Here is a 17,324-nt window from a genome sequence, read left to right on the forward strand (position 1 = left end):
ATGCAGTTTTTTTTCTCTATGATTCGGGTGAGTTGAAGAAGGTGCTCTAAGGTCGATCTTCCTGCTCTCAATCCCTCTTGTTTCTTCATTTCCATCACTTGATACTCGTTTTATACTTTTTTTTTGGAAATTCTTCCATACACTCGCCAGAATGCTCGTTACTCCAATGCCCTATAATTATAGCAGTCTTTACGATTTCCGTTTTGAAAATTGTAGACTTGTATGCGGTTTTCCCGAGGGTTTTCCAATCGTTTGGAATCCTTGTGGCGTCTAAACACATCTAAAACAGGTGCTTGAAATGTCTAAATAAGTTTCCTGTGCGATATTTCATCAATTCCTCTGGTAGCTCTCCTGGCCCAGTAGATTTTCCATTTTTCAGGTCTTTACATGCTCTTTTCACCTCTTCAAGACTTAATCTTACTGGATATTAATAATAACAATATTTACAATAATGGGGTAAATGTAATCTGCTGTTGTGTTCAATCATTCAATTCGAATTTCAATCAGAAGCATTTCGAAAAATGCTTCTCATTTGTTGATTGGTGTTACCATTTAAGATTTTTGGGGGTTGCAATCACAAGATCCCCTAGAATTTCATTTATTCCAGTATTATTAATATTTTTGAAATATTATGTTTCACCCTCAACGCAATATTTATACTAACTATTTATTGAAGATAATTGATTCAACAATGATTACTAGATATTTTCAATTTTTTAATCTATAAATGTATATTGATTTGTTACCTACCTCCGTATAATGAATAATATCAAAATATTTATATGGGAAAATTATCATCAAGAAGTGTTCGAAATGTATTATCATCATGAGAAAATATAATATATGTAGTATGTACTTAGTTGCATTAGAATTAGTGTACATTCATTTTTCGAGTTATTTGTTCAATTTCTCATACTAAAGTTGCTATAAAAGTTGTTTTATTACACTCATCATAAAAAAGCATTATAATATCCATAATTCAGATCGATTAGGAAATACTTGATAGCTTCACAGTAATCTTCAATCAATAATAAGATAATATTAACAATTGTTATCGAACCTACAAATTGATCTTATAAATACTCCTATGCTCGTTCATGCATATTTTTTCAGAAGTTTTTTAACAGTTCATTGAGGTTGGATATAGTGAAGGTTTGTTTGATTTTATTTTCTGACTCAATACAAATATTGAATATGATAAAATTTCGATCTTATATTGTTTAGAGTAATAAAAGTTCGAACTATGTATCAATATATACTAACTGACAGATAAACTGCAACACCCAGAAGGAGCTGTTCAAAATTAATTTTTTTTTGTGAAGAAAATGGTAGAGGTTATTTCATGTCAACAATTTTTGGTACTCAAATATTGTAGTCGTTCTTTGCAAGTTCTTTAAAATTTACAACAATCCAGCTGTCCAAGGAAATCCAAAATCGATGTTTAGTTGTTAAAATTCTCAGAGTACGTGTACGCAGAATTCATCGCCAGCTATGTGAATTTGAAAGAAGTCGTATTATTGGTCTACGAGAGGCGGGGTTTTCATTTCGAGAAATTCCTAACCGTACGAACAGAAACCAACTACTGTTATGAGATGTTGTCAAGCGTGGTTTAATAATCCCCAAAATCGAAGAAGAGTACGCACCGGATGTCGAAGGGGCACAAATGAAGTTCAAGATCGACGTCTTAGACTTATGGCCATTAGAGACCGATTTGCGGTAACTTGATCTTTGGCTGATGAGTGGTTAGGAGAAGAAGGCCATCCTGTAACTGTCCAAACGGTGTCCACCGGATAAAGTTTTTTGGACTGCATCATTATCGACCTCATCTTGTGTTACCTCTGACGGTTAAGCATCGCCGGTGACGATTACAGTAGTGCAGAGAACGTCAACATTGGAATGTGAAATGGCATAAGGTCGTCTTTTCTGATGAATCTCGATTCCCCTTGGTTGCACATGATGGCCGATGAAGGGCTAGACGACGTCGGGGAGAAAGACGTGAATCTCAGTTTGATGTTGAGCTTCATGTACACCGGACAGTAGGCCTTACTGGCCCGCTAAGGCTTTGGAAGGTGTATCCATCAAAGATTTGGTAACAAGATTGGGATTTGGTGTAGGTGCTGCCCCTGCTGGTGGAGCAGCTACCGCTCGAGCTACCGCAGCTCCTGCTGCTGCCGCTGAGGCAGCCCCAGCCAAAGAAGAGAAAAAAAAAGGAAGAAGAACCTGAAGAATCTGATGATATAGGTATTGGTCTCTTCGACTAAAACATTCTTGACTGTTCAATAAAAAAATATCTCATCTGGAAGCCATCTTTCTGAGGTCATTTTCAAAATTTGATACATAAAACGGCATGATTTACTACAGAAAATCAAACCGCTATACCTGCCAGAATATAGTAATTTCTCAATTTACCGATAATAATATTATTTAATGTTTTAGCTTAGTGCAGGGAAATGGGTCCATCGAACATTATACATAGGCTCACAACTTTGTTTCCGCCGTTGGCACCCAATTTTTTTGTTTCTGAAGCATTACCATGACTTTCAGGCGTTTTGAAATGGCTTGTTGCCTCACTCCCAAAGATCCTCCCAATTCTTGTTGCGTTCTTCACTAATAGCGGCCTCACCATGGGTATTTGAGAGAACTTGATGAGGCGCAGCCGCAAATTTCTTCATATTGAAGCAGAAAATTAAAAACTACCGCAAATGTCGAGAATTTGGCTCATAAGCTGACATGTTTAATCGAGAATAACTTTATGATACCGACACAAATCGACTTATATTTTAATGGCGTTATGTTTAAAAATAACTGATCCTTTTTTGTCACATTTACGATCTATTCATTTCAACTATCACTTAAACGGCGGAAGCCAAATTGTACATCTTATATTTATTATCACAAATTTTTTTTTAATTTTTTAGAAACAATTATGAAATTTATTTGATGGAGTGTATGAATTAAAAAAACATCATACGCCTCCTGTAAAGATCTGAATGATTTTCTGAAATTTGAAAAATAATATGGTCATTTACAAATTAACTCTTACTTGAGTCCTGTTTTGCTTCCAGTTGAATAAATTGATGAATGAAACTACCCTAAATGTTTACGCGAAACAAATTCTATAAACGTAACCCATTTTGTAAGAGAGTAGTGAAATTCTAGTAAAATGAATCACTTCCTGACCTTCTGTGAAATTTCATTTTTTCAGAGCAGTCAGGCAGAATGTGGTTCACTTATTCCTTGTTCCTCTTCTTCATATTCGCACAAACAGCTAATTCGAGTGATGGCGAGCTTCTATGTTCCATAGTTGTGAGTATTTTAGACATGAATATAATAACAATATTATTGATTTATTTTCACAATTACAAATTACAATTTTTCCCAAATAGATCTTAAAATTTAATATTAAGACACTTGGGAAACTAACATCATTGAGCATAGCACAACTTATTAGACTGATTCGAAATGCAGTAGGTTGGGGACGTTGGGCTGTCGTTGATATACTATATAATCAACGGTTATAATAATATCTAATAACATTAATTTATTCCGGAAAATCATTCTCACAAACATAAATACAAATGTTCAAGTGTAATACGGAACAAGTCAAAAAAAAAACTCTACAAATCAAAAACTTTATGCTTGTCTAAGATCATTCGGGAGCAAATTGAACAATTTTATTGTCATATATATACATTTTTTTTTATTCAGTTAATATTTGGGCCTGAATAAACAAATTATGAGGAGTATCGGAGTTTCAGATCTATGAGCACTAAAACTACATACTTTTTTCCCAGAATTTTCACAGAAACTCTGTAAACATTTAAACCTGTTAATTTCATCTTCTTGTTTTTTTTCTGAAAACAGGATTGAATATAACCTAGTCCGAATATATAGCTAATCGCCAACCTTTGATCCCTGAAGATAGATTCAGCATGTATACTTTTTCCCAGAATATCAAGCCATATGTCATGAAAGCTCGCATAATTACAGCCATCAAATATTGAATGCAAACACAACTCTAATACTCCAAGAGCGTGAAAGATGGATTTCAATCTACCTACCACATAATTATCCACATAAATTCGCCAATCCAATTTTTTTTCCAACCAAGAATACTATTTTTGGAATCTGTTTCTGAGGAAGATCTCCTGAAAAAAAGTGTTTCCGAGCTATTTTTCCCATTCATAATATTCATTTTGAAGAATTGAGCTGTATTCAAAATGATCATTATGTTAGCACCAGAGTATCTTCAAAACAATATCCTAACTTCGCATACTTCATATTTTATTGTATTCATTTAATTTAATTTTAATTCATTCAACTTGATAAACGCTCGAATTACAAGAATCAAACAAGGGTAACTTTTCCGTAGAACTCATTTTTTTTGGGGTGGCTATAGTAAATCGAAATTATAATTCTGCTAATCTTGTAAGTATTTTAGACTTATCATGTTAAATTTTAAAGGAGGTCCAGCAGAATTTTAGGGGGTGCCCGGCCTCCCCCTGCACCCCCTAGCGTCGCCACTGCATTTTACTTATAGTTGAACAAAAACAAATTGGTTTGATACCGAACAAAGCAAGTTTTATTAACAATTCTGAATTAAAGTCCAAATTGGCAATCTTTATGTCCAGAGATGTAAATTGATATTTTCAAATAAAAATAGTGAAAACATTGAAAATAATTGGGACATTCAAATTCTATACAGGGTGGCCATTTGAAAACGAAACAGACGAGATTACAGACGAAATAAAGTTTTTCGATAGAAATGCTCGGATAGGTCGATTTCTGTTTCGAGGGGGACAACTTAAGATGTAGATTACGGACGCATAGCGCTTCAACCCTTGCTGCTACAACCCCCACCCCCAATTTTTGAATAGGGAAGATGGGGTGAGTGATACCTCAATTTAAAGGTATTTTTATACTGATTTCAGCACAGTAATTGTTTTTCCATTTTATGCATTAGTTCTCGAAATATTCATGCGTTAGTTAGTTAGGAAGGAAGCCACAGTCATGGTTGTTTTGAAGCTCAAAATGTTGATTTTTCACAAAACACTACAAGTGCCATGAAAACACCACTTCATTTTCAAATACTTAGTTAAGAATATTTCGAGAACTAATGCATAAAATAAAAAAACAATTACTGTGCTGAAATCAGTATAAAAATACCTTTCAAATGAGGTATCACTCACCCCATCTTTCCTATTCAAAATTTGGGGGTGAGGGTTGTAGTAGCAAGGGTTGAAGCGCTATGCGTCCGTAACCTACATCTTAAGTTGTCCCCCTCGAAACAGAAATCGACCTGTCCGAGCATTTCTATCGAAAAACTTTATTTCGTCTGTAATCTCGTCTGTTTCGTTTTCAAATGGCCACCCTGTATATGAATTTTCAACACAAGCAACATTTAAAAAAGGCATCAACAAATTATCGGGGTCTAGAATCCACAATTCACATATTCAGCAAATTTTAAATTTTTAAAATATATCTCGTTGGATAACCAAATGCTTTCTCAAGGACTGCTCACAACGAGTCAGTGGTTTTCTCGATTTTTTACATTAGAATCTATAAGATGAGTACCAATTCGTTTGAAGGCACCAAACATATCAAAAGTTTTGGTAGTATACACCTATTTCCAATTTTGTTTCATATTCTCAATGTCGATATCCTCAAATCTGAGATTATCTCCGGAAGGTTAAATCAAAATTAAACCACTTTCCAAGCTAATAAATCTGGTCCCTCCGAAATAAAATGCTAATATACAACATTCTTTCAAGATTACCTCTACAGAAATAATTAGAAACTCAATATAGTATGTGGATAAAAAATTTGTAGAACAAAAGATAAAATAATGCTTCTGATCATGATATACACTCAGTGATTTCAGGAGCGGTACATCCAGGAGGAATACCTTTGCGAACTTCATTTTTTATCAAAAGAATGGTATTATAACAATATCGACGCATAAACAAGGTTTTTTTTTTGTCATTTTGATTGTGAAGAAAGCGGTTTATGGAACCTGAATACTACAGTTATTTTCAGGTATTGACCGATCGTCAACTTTTATTAAGCTATAGTTAAGCTCAGCAAAATGACTGGAGTTCAAAGACGTCAATTCTACTGTTGTCAACTTGGGGATAATGTTAGTGATTTTGAAAAGTGTAGAATTGTTGCCTATCGAGATGTAATGTTGGTTCATCATTTCACGAAATTGGTCGTCGTGTTAATTATACTGCAATGACAGTATTGCGCATGTGGTGCATGGACGAATTAACGTAGAGGAACAGGAAGAGTACGTGAACTGATCAACGGAGGGGTACCGCAGAACGTCAAGATAGGCGCTTCAGGCAACTGGCTCTACGAGACCGTTGTGCTACTACTCGTTAAATTGCTGATAAATGGTTTGAATAACAGATAGAATTCTTAATATAGGAACATAATATTCGAGCCTTTGGACTCTCCTCATACCAACCACGATTAGTGCTTCATAACACTATCGTAAGCGTTTGAATTGGCGAAGATAACTGCAGCAGTGGGAGACATAATGGTATAATTTCGTATTCAACGGTGACTCGCGATTATGAGAAGGTATGCAAAATGGCTGCAGAAGGGTAAGACAGCGACGTTAATAATGCGTTTGCTTTTGGGAGGCATGTACACAGAACTGTTAGAGTATTAGGCCAATTGAAAAGTCCACAGATTGAAAATTGCACAGATGGTGGTGCTAGTACTAAATCCTTATGATTTTTTGTCAGTACCAACCTTCAAACAATACGTGTCAAAATTTGACATCAGTCCGACCATTAGTTTGTGAGATATTGCGTTGTGAGTGTTAGTCATGTTGGTCTGAATCTAAAAGATGGATGAAGAAGAGTAGTTTGTGTTATCATTTGATTCAATTTCTTGTAGTTTTTTTCATGTTAGTCTGAATCTAAAAGATGGATGAAGAAGAGTAGTTTGTGTTATCATTTGATTCAATTTCTTGTAGTTTTTTTCAAATAGAACCTTATGTGCACAATCATTTTTTGTTATATTCATATAAACTTTTTACTCATGAATCATTAATACCCGAAATGTGGCAGTTTCATTGTTGCTAACGTAGTCATCATATTATTATTATAAGCCCAATACCTGAAAATATTGGTGCAGGAAATTTACCTTGTCATTCAAGGATCCGATTGGTGGTGTTATTTTATTTAGTAAAACTACATATTTACTAACTTTAATGTCACTTACAGATCAGTAATGACTATTATGACGAATGTGTCTTTATAATAGCGAACAAAATGGCGGAAAATTCAAATCTTGCATTTTTTATTCGCCCTTAATTTCTCAATATTCTCATCCTCATTGAATGAATCTGTGAATTTTCATTAAATAATGTTTTGTGTTTCAATTTCAGATCTTCAGAGAAGGTAATCGAACACCACTATCAATTCAGGAAAATGATCCCTTCAAGGAAAAATGGCTGTCAGAAGGTCTAGGTGTATTGACAGAGGTAATATTTGTAAAATTTCTTACATGGGTACCTACAACATTTATCGAGAATAGAATTCTTTTCTAGTCAAAAAATAATGCATAAGAAATATTCATATTTTCATAGCACCTACCGATATTATGAGGTAATTTTAGTTGAACATCAATGAAATCATTTAAATAAATCGAACTATGGAATGTTTATCTAAACCAAATAAAATAAAAACAAAATTAATTTCTACAAATTTCAATATTCACAACCATTGTTGCGCCAAAACTGTGGCTCATTCAGGTTAATTTTGAGTTTCCACAGATAATTTTGTTTTTATTCCGTTCGATAACAAAATTCCAATTTCCAAAGTATGGATCGAATTCATCATATATTCATCGACATTCATGAAAATCTGAGGTTGTCCCATTCAGGAAATTACTTTTGGTGTTATCAATGTAGAACTATATCGATATTTTCTTGATGCATGTGGATTATTATACTATTATATTATATTCCTGATAAATGCAAACCTGAGTCATTGAGGAAAATGAGATAATAAAACAGGTGAAACCACACATGTCATAAATTCACTTGTCACCTCATGAAAAGGAATAAATGGAGTATCTAGGTAAACGGAAAATCCTAGGTAGATTATATAACTAGAAAAAAAATTCCATTACCTATGAACGATGTAATGACTTGAATGAATCCACACATATTGATTCACAGAAGGCAAAATATTTCATTTTGAAGTTTCTGTAGGAGATTTCAAATATTGAACTTTTCAGAAATAATAATAATAATAATAATAATATTAATAATAATGGGGTAGCGGTAGGTGAATCCCTAGCGATTCACCTATCAGGAGAGTTGAATCGACTCCTGCCCACCGCCGATTTCAGGAGCTCCCTGACCCGGGAAGCTGAAACCTGTCGAAGGGTCCCTGTCCAGGGTAACGGACGAAGCCGTGTGGAAAGCAGCTCAAGAATTCTCCCACCGTAGCTCTGCGGATAGTAAAAAGCGATCAAAGGCCGTCTCCCCCACGACACGGAGGAACCCATGAATGATGGTGAATTTGAGGAATAGGAATATAGAGCCGCTGCCTGAGGTTCGTCAGGGCGTGTCTGGAGCCGGCGCTGGACATGACAGTATGCGGGACGTCGTTGACAGAGTGCTAAGGAGACGGGCGTCTGTCGAACAAAATGCTACGCCTCCACAATCTCAACATTCTAGGAGAAGAAAAACACCAGTTTCTCCGACCGCTGAAGGTGCTGCGCAGGATCCCCAACCAGCCCTCACCCAAGCAGGTCTACCAAGAAGACGCATGAAATGGACAAGTTCGATAAATGAAACGATCATGCGCATATATTATGAAGTGACTAATATGGAAGAGGATAAAATAGGCTACCGGCAAAAATTATTTGCAGAATTCCACAGAAACTATCCCGAACTCCAAGTTTCTGAGCAAAGAGTAGCCGACCAATACCGGGTCATATTGAGAAATAAACTTGTACCCGATGAGAGACTTAACACCATAAAAAATGAAGTCCAACTGAGGCTACAGAATAGAGACCTCACTAACAACGAAACGACAATAGAAGAAAACTACGATTGTGCTGAAAACCAACACAATATCAATGCACAAATGAACACTGAGGAACAAAACAACGCAGATGTGATAGCAATAAGTGATGCTCAACGACGGATTATATATGCTGCACTCGTCGAAAATCCAGAAGAAGACCAAAGAGAACTACTGGAGCGATTATTTGCCACAATGAATAGATGCGTTATAGATTTTGAGGGCACAGATCCATTGAGACGAACGATTCTACCAAGATTGAGGACATCCAAGAAACTATCTCATCTTCTGGTCATGACCAACAAGGAGATTATACCAAAGTATCTTTCTGACTACCATGATCTCGAATCATTACACCTCATCATATACTGTGCAGCATTTTCAATAGCAACAGTGCTAGGTGTGAAGCCAAAACCTAAAAGTCAGCAACCAGCCAGAGAAACACAACAAAATAAACCACATTGGCAAAATAGGCTAGAAAATAAAATTCATAGCATCCGCCAAGATATTGGGAGGCTCACCCAATTTGCAAAAGGTTCGCCGTCTAGAAAATTACAAAAAATGGTGAATATAATAATGGATCGTCACCGGCAACATACAACATATGATCCAAACAATGAAAATGCTCAACAAATTTTAAACACACTGAAACAAAAACTTAGTGTGTACTCCGAAAGACTCAGAAGATACAATGAGAGCTATAGAAGAAAACAGGATTTTATATGATTTTTGAAAACTCCGAAAGAAACTTCTATAGAATGTTAAACAATAATAAGTCAGTAACACCAGGAAGTTATCCAACCGTTGAGGATATTGAGAATTTTTGGACAGATCAACTGGCTACACCAACCCCCTACAACTCCCAGCCTGATTGGATAAGAAGTGAAGAGAAATCCTGTGGGACAATAGAACACATGCCGCATAACGCAGTTTCTATAGAAGAATGCCGTGAAATATTGAAAAACACACACAATTGGAAATCACCCGGCCCAGATTGAATCCACAACTTTTGGTTGAAGAAATTTTGGTGTATACACGGCAGGCTAGTTGAAACCATAAATGGTGTTATAAGGAATCCAACGGAAATGCCCAAATTTTTAACAACAGGGACCACTTACCTCTTACCGAAGAATCTGCAAAATACAGCGGATCCATCAAAATACAGACCAATTACATGTCTACCAACAATATATAAAATCATCACATCATGTATAGCATCTCGTATCTACAAACATGAGACAAATAACATAATGAGAGCACAGCAGAAAGGATGTTCCAAGAATGCACTAGGATCCAAGGAACTGCTGATAATAGATTCCATCATATGTAACCAAGCCTTCAAAAAACATAGAAATCTTTTTATGACATATTTTGACTATAAGAAGGCCTTCGACTCTATTCCACATGGGTGGCTGACAAAAGTTTTGGAAATATACAAGATCGATGCAATCACAATAAACTTTCTGAAGTATGCAATGTGCAACTGGAGAACGAATATCGAACTCTCTACGGCCAACATAACTACTAAAGAGATTTCAATAAATAGGGGAATTTTCCAAGGAGATTCATTGAGTCCCTTATGGTTCTGCTTGGCGCTGAACCCCCTTTCTAAACAACTGAATGCTACTGAAAAAGGTTTCAATGTTAAAGGAAATAGAAATACTATTGCACTCAATCATTTGCTATACATGGATGACCTAAAACTTATAACAGGCAACAAAAACCACTTGCAAATTATGGTCAAACTGGTGGAAAATTTTTCGGAAGACGTGGGGATGAAATTCGGATTGGACAAGTGTCGTACTATTAGCGTAGTGCGTGGAAAAATCCAAGATGAACCGATAGCTCTCTCCAATGGACAGGAGATAGAAGCAATGAAATCGGACGATCTTTTAAATACCTAGGAATGAAACAGAACCGACGAATAAACCATCAAAGAATGAAGGAAGACTTAACAACTGAGTTCATTAGGAGAATCAACAAAATTTTGAAAACAAACCTCGACAGCAAGAACATGACGAGAGCCATCAACACATATGCTGTATGTTCAATTCTTACATACACTTTCGGTATCATTCCATGGAGTAAAACAGATATGAAAAACCTGCAACGCAAAATGAGAACCTTGATGACGAAAGCACACAAGCACCATCCGAAAAGTAGCATGGAGAGGACGACACTGCCGAGAAATAAAGGAGGCAGAGGTCTGCTAGACATCATGGAACTTGCCCATGGTCAAATTGAATGCCTACGAACATACTTCAAAGACAACTCAGGCACGTCAGAGATCTACAAAGTACTGTGTGAAGCAGACGAATCAACACCTTCACAACTGCACAAGGAGCAATTGTCATACAACCACCAGACAATCCAAGAAAAACTGCAAAGATGGAGAGAAAAGCCCCTACATGGACGACATTTCAACGAGGTGAACCAGGATCATGTCGACATTGAAGCGTCGAACTATTGGCTCGCATCAGGTGCGATGTATCCAGAAACGGAAGGATTTCTTTTAGCCATCCAAGATCAAGTGATCTCAACAAAAAATTACTGCAAGCATATCATAAAGGATCGAAATATTACTGACGATCGATGCCGTTATGGGTGTCCAACGAATGAGACAATCCAACATATCACGGGAGGGTGTCAAATGTTTGCAGGAAATGAATATAAAGAGAGAGACGATGCAGTAGGAAAGATACTACACCAAGAAATGGCAACTAAATTAGCACTAATTCATTCTGAAAAAGTGCCATACTACAAATACCGACCGGAAACCATCCTGGAAAACGAAAGCTATAAACTGTATTGGGATCGTACAGTTTTGACTGATAAAACAGTCCCTCACAACAGGCCAGATATATTGCTAGTTGATAAACATCAAAAGGCAGCAATACTCATCGACGTAGCAATACCCAATAACAACAACATGCGTCAAAAAGAGGTCGAAAAAATTTCAAAATATAGGGACCTCGAATTTCAGATAAAGCGCCAGTGGGAAATGATATTATATCAACGAGAACTATTCCAATTATCATCTCAACAACAGGAATAGTACCCAAAAATTTCAAGAGAAATATCAAGCAACTAGGACTTAGTGAGTATATATGTAATATAATGCAAAAAACTGTTCTTTTAGGAACTGCAAGGACGGTGAGAAAATTCCTCGGAAGCGAAGGACAGGTCCAAGGATCACGTGTAAGAGGACCAGAAGTTCGACGAGAACCAGGGGGACCACAAGGACCGGACACGACCGAGCTCTGCCCTTCTGATATTTTAAATATCTGGGATTGAATGAATGTTCCTCTTAGCGAGGAGTGAGAAGCCGACGGCGAGGAGAAATCCTACGCGTATAGGCAAAAGTCGGGATAATAATAATATATATTTATCCTTTAGACCATTATTACATCATATACACAATATCAATTATATATACAACACTAACAACTATAGGTATAGGATATGTCAAATACAAAAAATAACCTAAATTATGCTAATTTATCTTCCGCAAATATTCATCAACACTATAAATACACTTAGACAACAACAATTCAGAGAGTGAGGTCTTGAATATTTTCTCATCATTCAAATTTTTCAGTGAAGCTGGCAAAGCATTGAACAATTTGATCCCCATGTATTTGGGACTTTTTTCAAAGGCGGAAATGGAGTGCTGAAGTATCACAAAATCATTAGAAGACCTCGTGTCATATTTATGACAAAAATTATTCCTATTAAATGAACTCAATTTTTTTCTAACATAAATCAAAATCTCCAATATATACAAACTTGCCAATGGTAACACTTTGAATTTCTTGAACAAAGATCTACATGATGTACGACTTGATACACCTGCCACATACCTTAGCGCTTTCTTCTGAAGTCTAAAGACTCTTCTCCAATGTACAGAAGCCCCCCAGAACAAAATACCATAACAATATTCTCGATTTGAAGTGTGCATTATAATATGAAAGGCATATATCCCCATCAGTGAGTTGTTTCAATCTGAACAGGGCATAACAAATCCCTGAAAGCAATCTACACAATTCATCCAAATGCTGTTGCCACGATAGGTTCGCATCAATAATGACACCCAAAAATTTTGCCGAATGGACCTGTTGAATCGATCTTTTTTTGACTCTTATCAGTGAACTTTTATTAATATATTCAGCTGTGTTTTTAAGTGTGAAGCTTATAAAGGCAGTCTTATCGGTATTCAGAAATAGACGATTGCTATCGAACCATTCAGACAAACCATGTAAGCGCAATTTTGCCCTTTCTACAGCTCCATTCGTGGTTCGGTCAGAACATAGCAATTGTAATATTGTGATCTGCAAACATTGTCAAATCGAGAGGACAATCCATGATGTCAGGCAAGTCATTCACAAATAGTAGAAATAATAGCGGTCCCAAAACTGAACCCTGGGGTACACCGCACTCTACATCCAGGAACGAAGATCTTATACCGTCAATTTCTACCATCTGAACTCTATTTTTTTAAATAAGATTCAATTAGTTGATTTACGATACCTCTAAATCCCAAACACTTCATTTTATAGAGAAGTAAATCATGGGGTACCAAATCAAATGTCCTACTGAGATCCATCATGACAGCAAGGCACTTGTTCCCATCATTCATACTTCCATAAAGTCTTTCAATAAAATTCATAATTGCCGGTTGTGTTGACCGTCCCTTCCTAAATCCATGTTGACAGTTGGACATTATAGTGTGTTTTTGAAGGAACGACAACATTCTGCTGAATATAAGACGCTCATAAACTTTTCATATTGTCGACAGCAAGGATATTGGTCGGTAATTTTGCGCTAACTTCTTATCACCCTTTTTATGTACCATTCTGATTTTCGCAATTTTGAGAATATTCGGATGAACTCCATCAGATAAAGATCTATTTATCAAAATAGTTAATATTGGGACAATATATGGATAAATATTCTTCAAAATATTCCCTGTTATTTGATCAATACCTGACGAATTCGATTTCTTTAAGTCATGTATAATATTAAAAACCTCTGACTCTGTAGCTGGAAAAATAAACACCGAAGAATAAATATCTGATGAAAAATAATACTCTTAACTTCTGGACTCGAAATACTCATGGGAAATCATGAATCAAATAATGAAATCCTGGAGTTGTCCTAGGGCTTTCTTATGAAATTATGAAAAATATTAGAGAAGTATTTGATACAAAAATAGTTGTTACTTCTAGCAGACCACCTGATCTATAAATTTCAGAGGCCGAATATTTAGAAATTAAATCATTGGAATTGTAACCTATGTTCCCAATATCATATTATGATTAACGAGGAATTAAACTGGAACTCACACACTGAGCAGTTGGTATTGACGAGGAATTAAACTGGAACTCACACACTGAGCAGTTAATTAGGAAGCTTTCAGGTTTGGTTAGCGCAGCAAAGCATGCCAGTCCGTATATGTCACAAAACTGCTAACTCATATTTTACAATGCATGTGTAGAAGAACTTAAGCAGACTACAAAGACTCCAAAATAGGGCAATTAAGAACATTCATAATCTTCCATATGAGACCAGTATCAGCTACTTGTATGAAAAGTTTCCTGTGCTCCCGATCTCTAAGGTGGTGAAACAGGAGCAATGTAAATTGATTTATAAGATTGATGCGGGTCTGTTAAAATCTAAAGTAAATTTGAAGAAGCAATCTGAAAAACACAAGTATGGTACAAGACATGCCAATAATCTCTACAGTGACTTCATATTCAAAACGACGAGAGGGTCAAGACTTCCAATACACTCGGCAATAAACTGATATAATGGGTTACCCATCCACTCAAAAAAAGAAGAAACATTTATTAATTTTAGAAAAGAGTTGAAAAAATATTTTATGAGATTTCAAATAGATTAAGAAATTAGTTGTTACTCTGTGATAACAAACTATGTTTGGTTTACAGTTTTATATTCTAATAAATAATAAATAAATATTATGAAACAGGGTATTTCATAATATATGCGCAGGACTTCAGGGTGTGATAGCTCTTGCAAAAATAGGAAAAAAGTTACGCTTAACTTACCCTCTAAAATGCACCATTTTCGAGATATCGGGTGTTGAAATTGGAAAAAAAATCACTTTTTGCAAATATCTCCGGAACCCTTTATTGCAGAAATTATAGAGGGTAAGTTAATAGGAGCTTTTTTCCATATTTATGGACGACCTATCATTCCTGTGCATATATTTATGCCTTGTATGATTCGTACAATTTATCTGACGCTCAATATATAATATATGTATATTGATCACTTATCTTGACGACAAACAGTGAAAGATCCACAATGTTGTCTTAGGTTGTCATGAAACAACAAGTTAGCTTGTTTCAAGAAATCGCAAGGTTTTCAAATACATATTACCTATATAACTCGATTTCCTTTAATATCCAATGCAATTCTAATTCAATAAATAAGGAAGTTTTCGTTCCAGGAAGGAAGAAACAAGATGTTCTCATTAGGCCAATTCATCCAAAAACGCTACAAGAAAGAACTTCTTAATAGCGGAATATCGAATGAAAGCGTCAGTGCCAGATCTGTTCAATTCAACTCTCATATTGAATCAGCTCAAATGGTACTCTATGGACTACGCGCATCACTTCCAGACTCTCTCCAAATAGAACCTATTCCAATACTGACTGAGGTTCCCTCGTCCGACAGTATCATGATGTTGGATTCCTGTCCAGCCTATGATAAAGAAGTAAAAAAGTGTATGCTCGAAGACGAAGCATTCAATCATATTGACGAGGAAGAAAAGGAGCTTTACAATCTAATCCAAGAAAATACAAAATGCAACTGCAACTCCTTCACCGATATCAATAAATGCACAGATCCTTTGATTTGCGAAGATTCGGAAGGCTTAGGCTTGCCCTCTTGGTGCAACGAGACCTGTTATAATCACATCATGAAACTGCTGAATCTGCATTGGAAACTGGAAGTTTCCACTCCCAAACTCTTGAACCTAAAGCTGCAACCATTCGTGAACGAAATGTTGGGCAAAATAAATAGATACGTGCAAGGCAACGAGACGAAATTCCAACTTTACCTTTTTTCATCCATGTTGTACACCATACCGTGTTTCATGAAAAGTATAGGCGTTGAGAACGTAGTACCTCACGTTCCGAACTTTGGTGCTGCCATCTTTGTGGAGCTGAGGAAGGTTGGTATCGAATACATTATCAATTTATTCTACCGGGAGGATGAAGATGGCGAAATGCAGAAATTGTCAATCAAAGATTGCAGTGAAGATTGTGAATATAGCCGACTTCTCCAGATAATTCCACCTCTGTTAAAAAAGAGGCGTTTATCTTGTGGGAATTAATAATGGTTTTTTTTATGGAATTTACTTTCATGAAATGATTAAACGAAAATTATTTCACTGATTTCATTTTTTGAACTATCCTCTCATTCATTATTTGAATTCTGAAGTGCTACAGTCATCGACTTATTTTCTTTCGTGCAAACTGTTGTTAAAATTACATGACCTTTTGTATTGAAAAGTTTGTCTGTGAGTTGATAAATCACCCTGTATAGAGTGCTAAAAACAACTTTCTTGAAATTTCAAATGGCCATTGTGGAGAAACTTTTTTGATTATATAAATCCAGTCGAGTATTCATCGATTGTTCATACAAATGATTCCTGCACGCACATGAAGATATACAAGGTGAGTTCAAAGGTATCAAGTTCTTAATTAATTGCTAAAAAATCGTGCGGTGGAGTTTTAGTAATTTTCAGATATTTCATGGGATATCAATTTCGATTGAGATTGATGATATTAGCATCTCCTGACATATCTTTTATGTATGTGTGGCCATAAAAAGCAATTAGACATAATGTCTGTATCTAGCGGATTTGTCGTCAAAATATTTAATATAAATGTACCTGCATGAGTGTAACAATGGTCTTTCGTGTTACTTGTGCATACAGCTTACTCATTTATAAGGTTCTCAGAAAGATGAAATCGAGAATATCTTTCTCTTACCCTAATTAGTCTATAGGTATCATGATACCATTGCACATGCATACAACTTAGAGAATAAGAAAAGGAAGAAGAAATTCACGGTGTGCAATATGATTTTATGTTTGTAACCCATGTATAAAACTGGGAAAAGGGGAGTTCAGGGAAGTAAGTTACAAGTGATGACCAATTGAGTTTGTAGAATGTTCAAGGATGTTTCCAAATGCTGTACCACAATAAAGTTCTCGTTCATTAGTGTTTTAATTATCCCCACGATAGCCCAAAT

At 35.8% G+C, this 17,324-nt stretch overlaps 1 protein-coding gene across 1 annotated transcript; it reads left to right on the top strand.

The window, feature by feature from the left end:
* The first annotated feature begins 1,109 nt into the window (after positions 1 to 1,109).
* On the top strand, positions 1,110 to 16,462 carry LOC123675020 (prostatic acid phosphatase-like). Its single transcript, XM_045610242.1, has 4 exons — positions 1,110 to 1,152; positions 3,211 to 3,306; positions 7,397 to 7,492; positions 15,514 to 16,462. The coding sequence occupies exons 2-4, from the start codon at positions 3,220 to 3,222 to the stop codon at positions 16,399 to 16,401; spliced, it is 1,071 nt and encodes a 356-aa protein (XP_045466198.1). The 5' UTR covers positions 1,110 to 1,152; positions 3,211 to 3,219; the 3' UTR covers positions 16,402 to 16,462.
* The last annotated feature ends 862 nt before the right edge of the window (positions 16,463 to 17,324 follow it).

Source organism: Harmonia axyridis, chromosome 3 (assembly GCF_914767665.1).
Source record: "Harmonia axyridis chromosome 3, icHarAxyr1.1, whole genome shotgun sequence".
Lineage (NCBI taxonomy): Eukaryota > Metazoa > Arthropoda > Insecta > Coleoptera > Coccinellidae > Harmonia > Harmonia axyridis.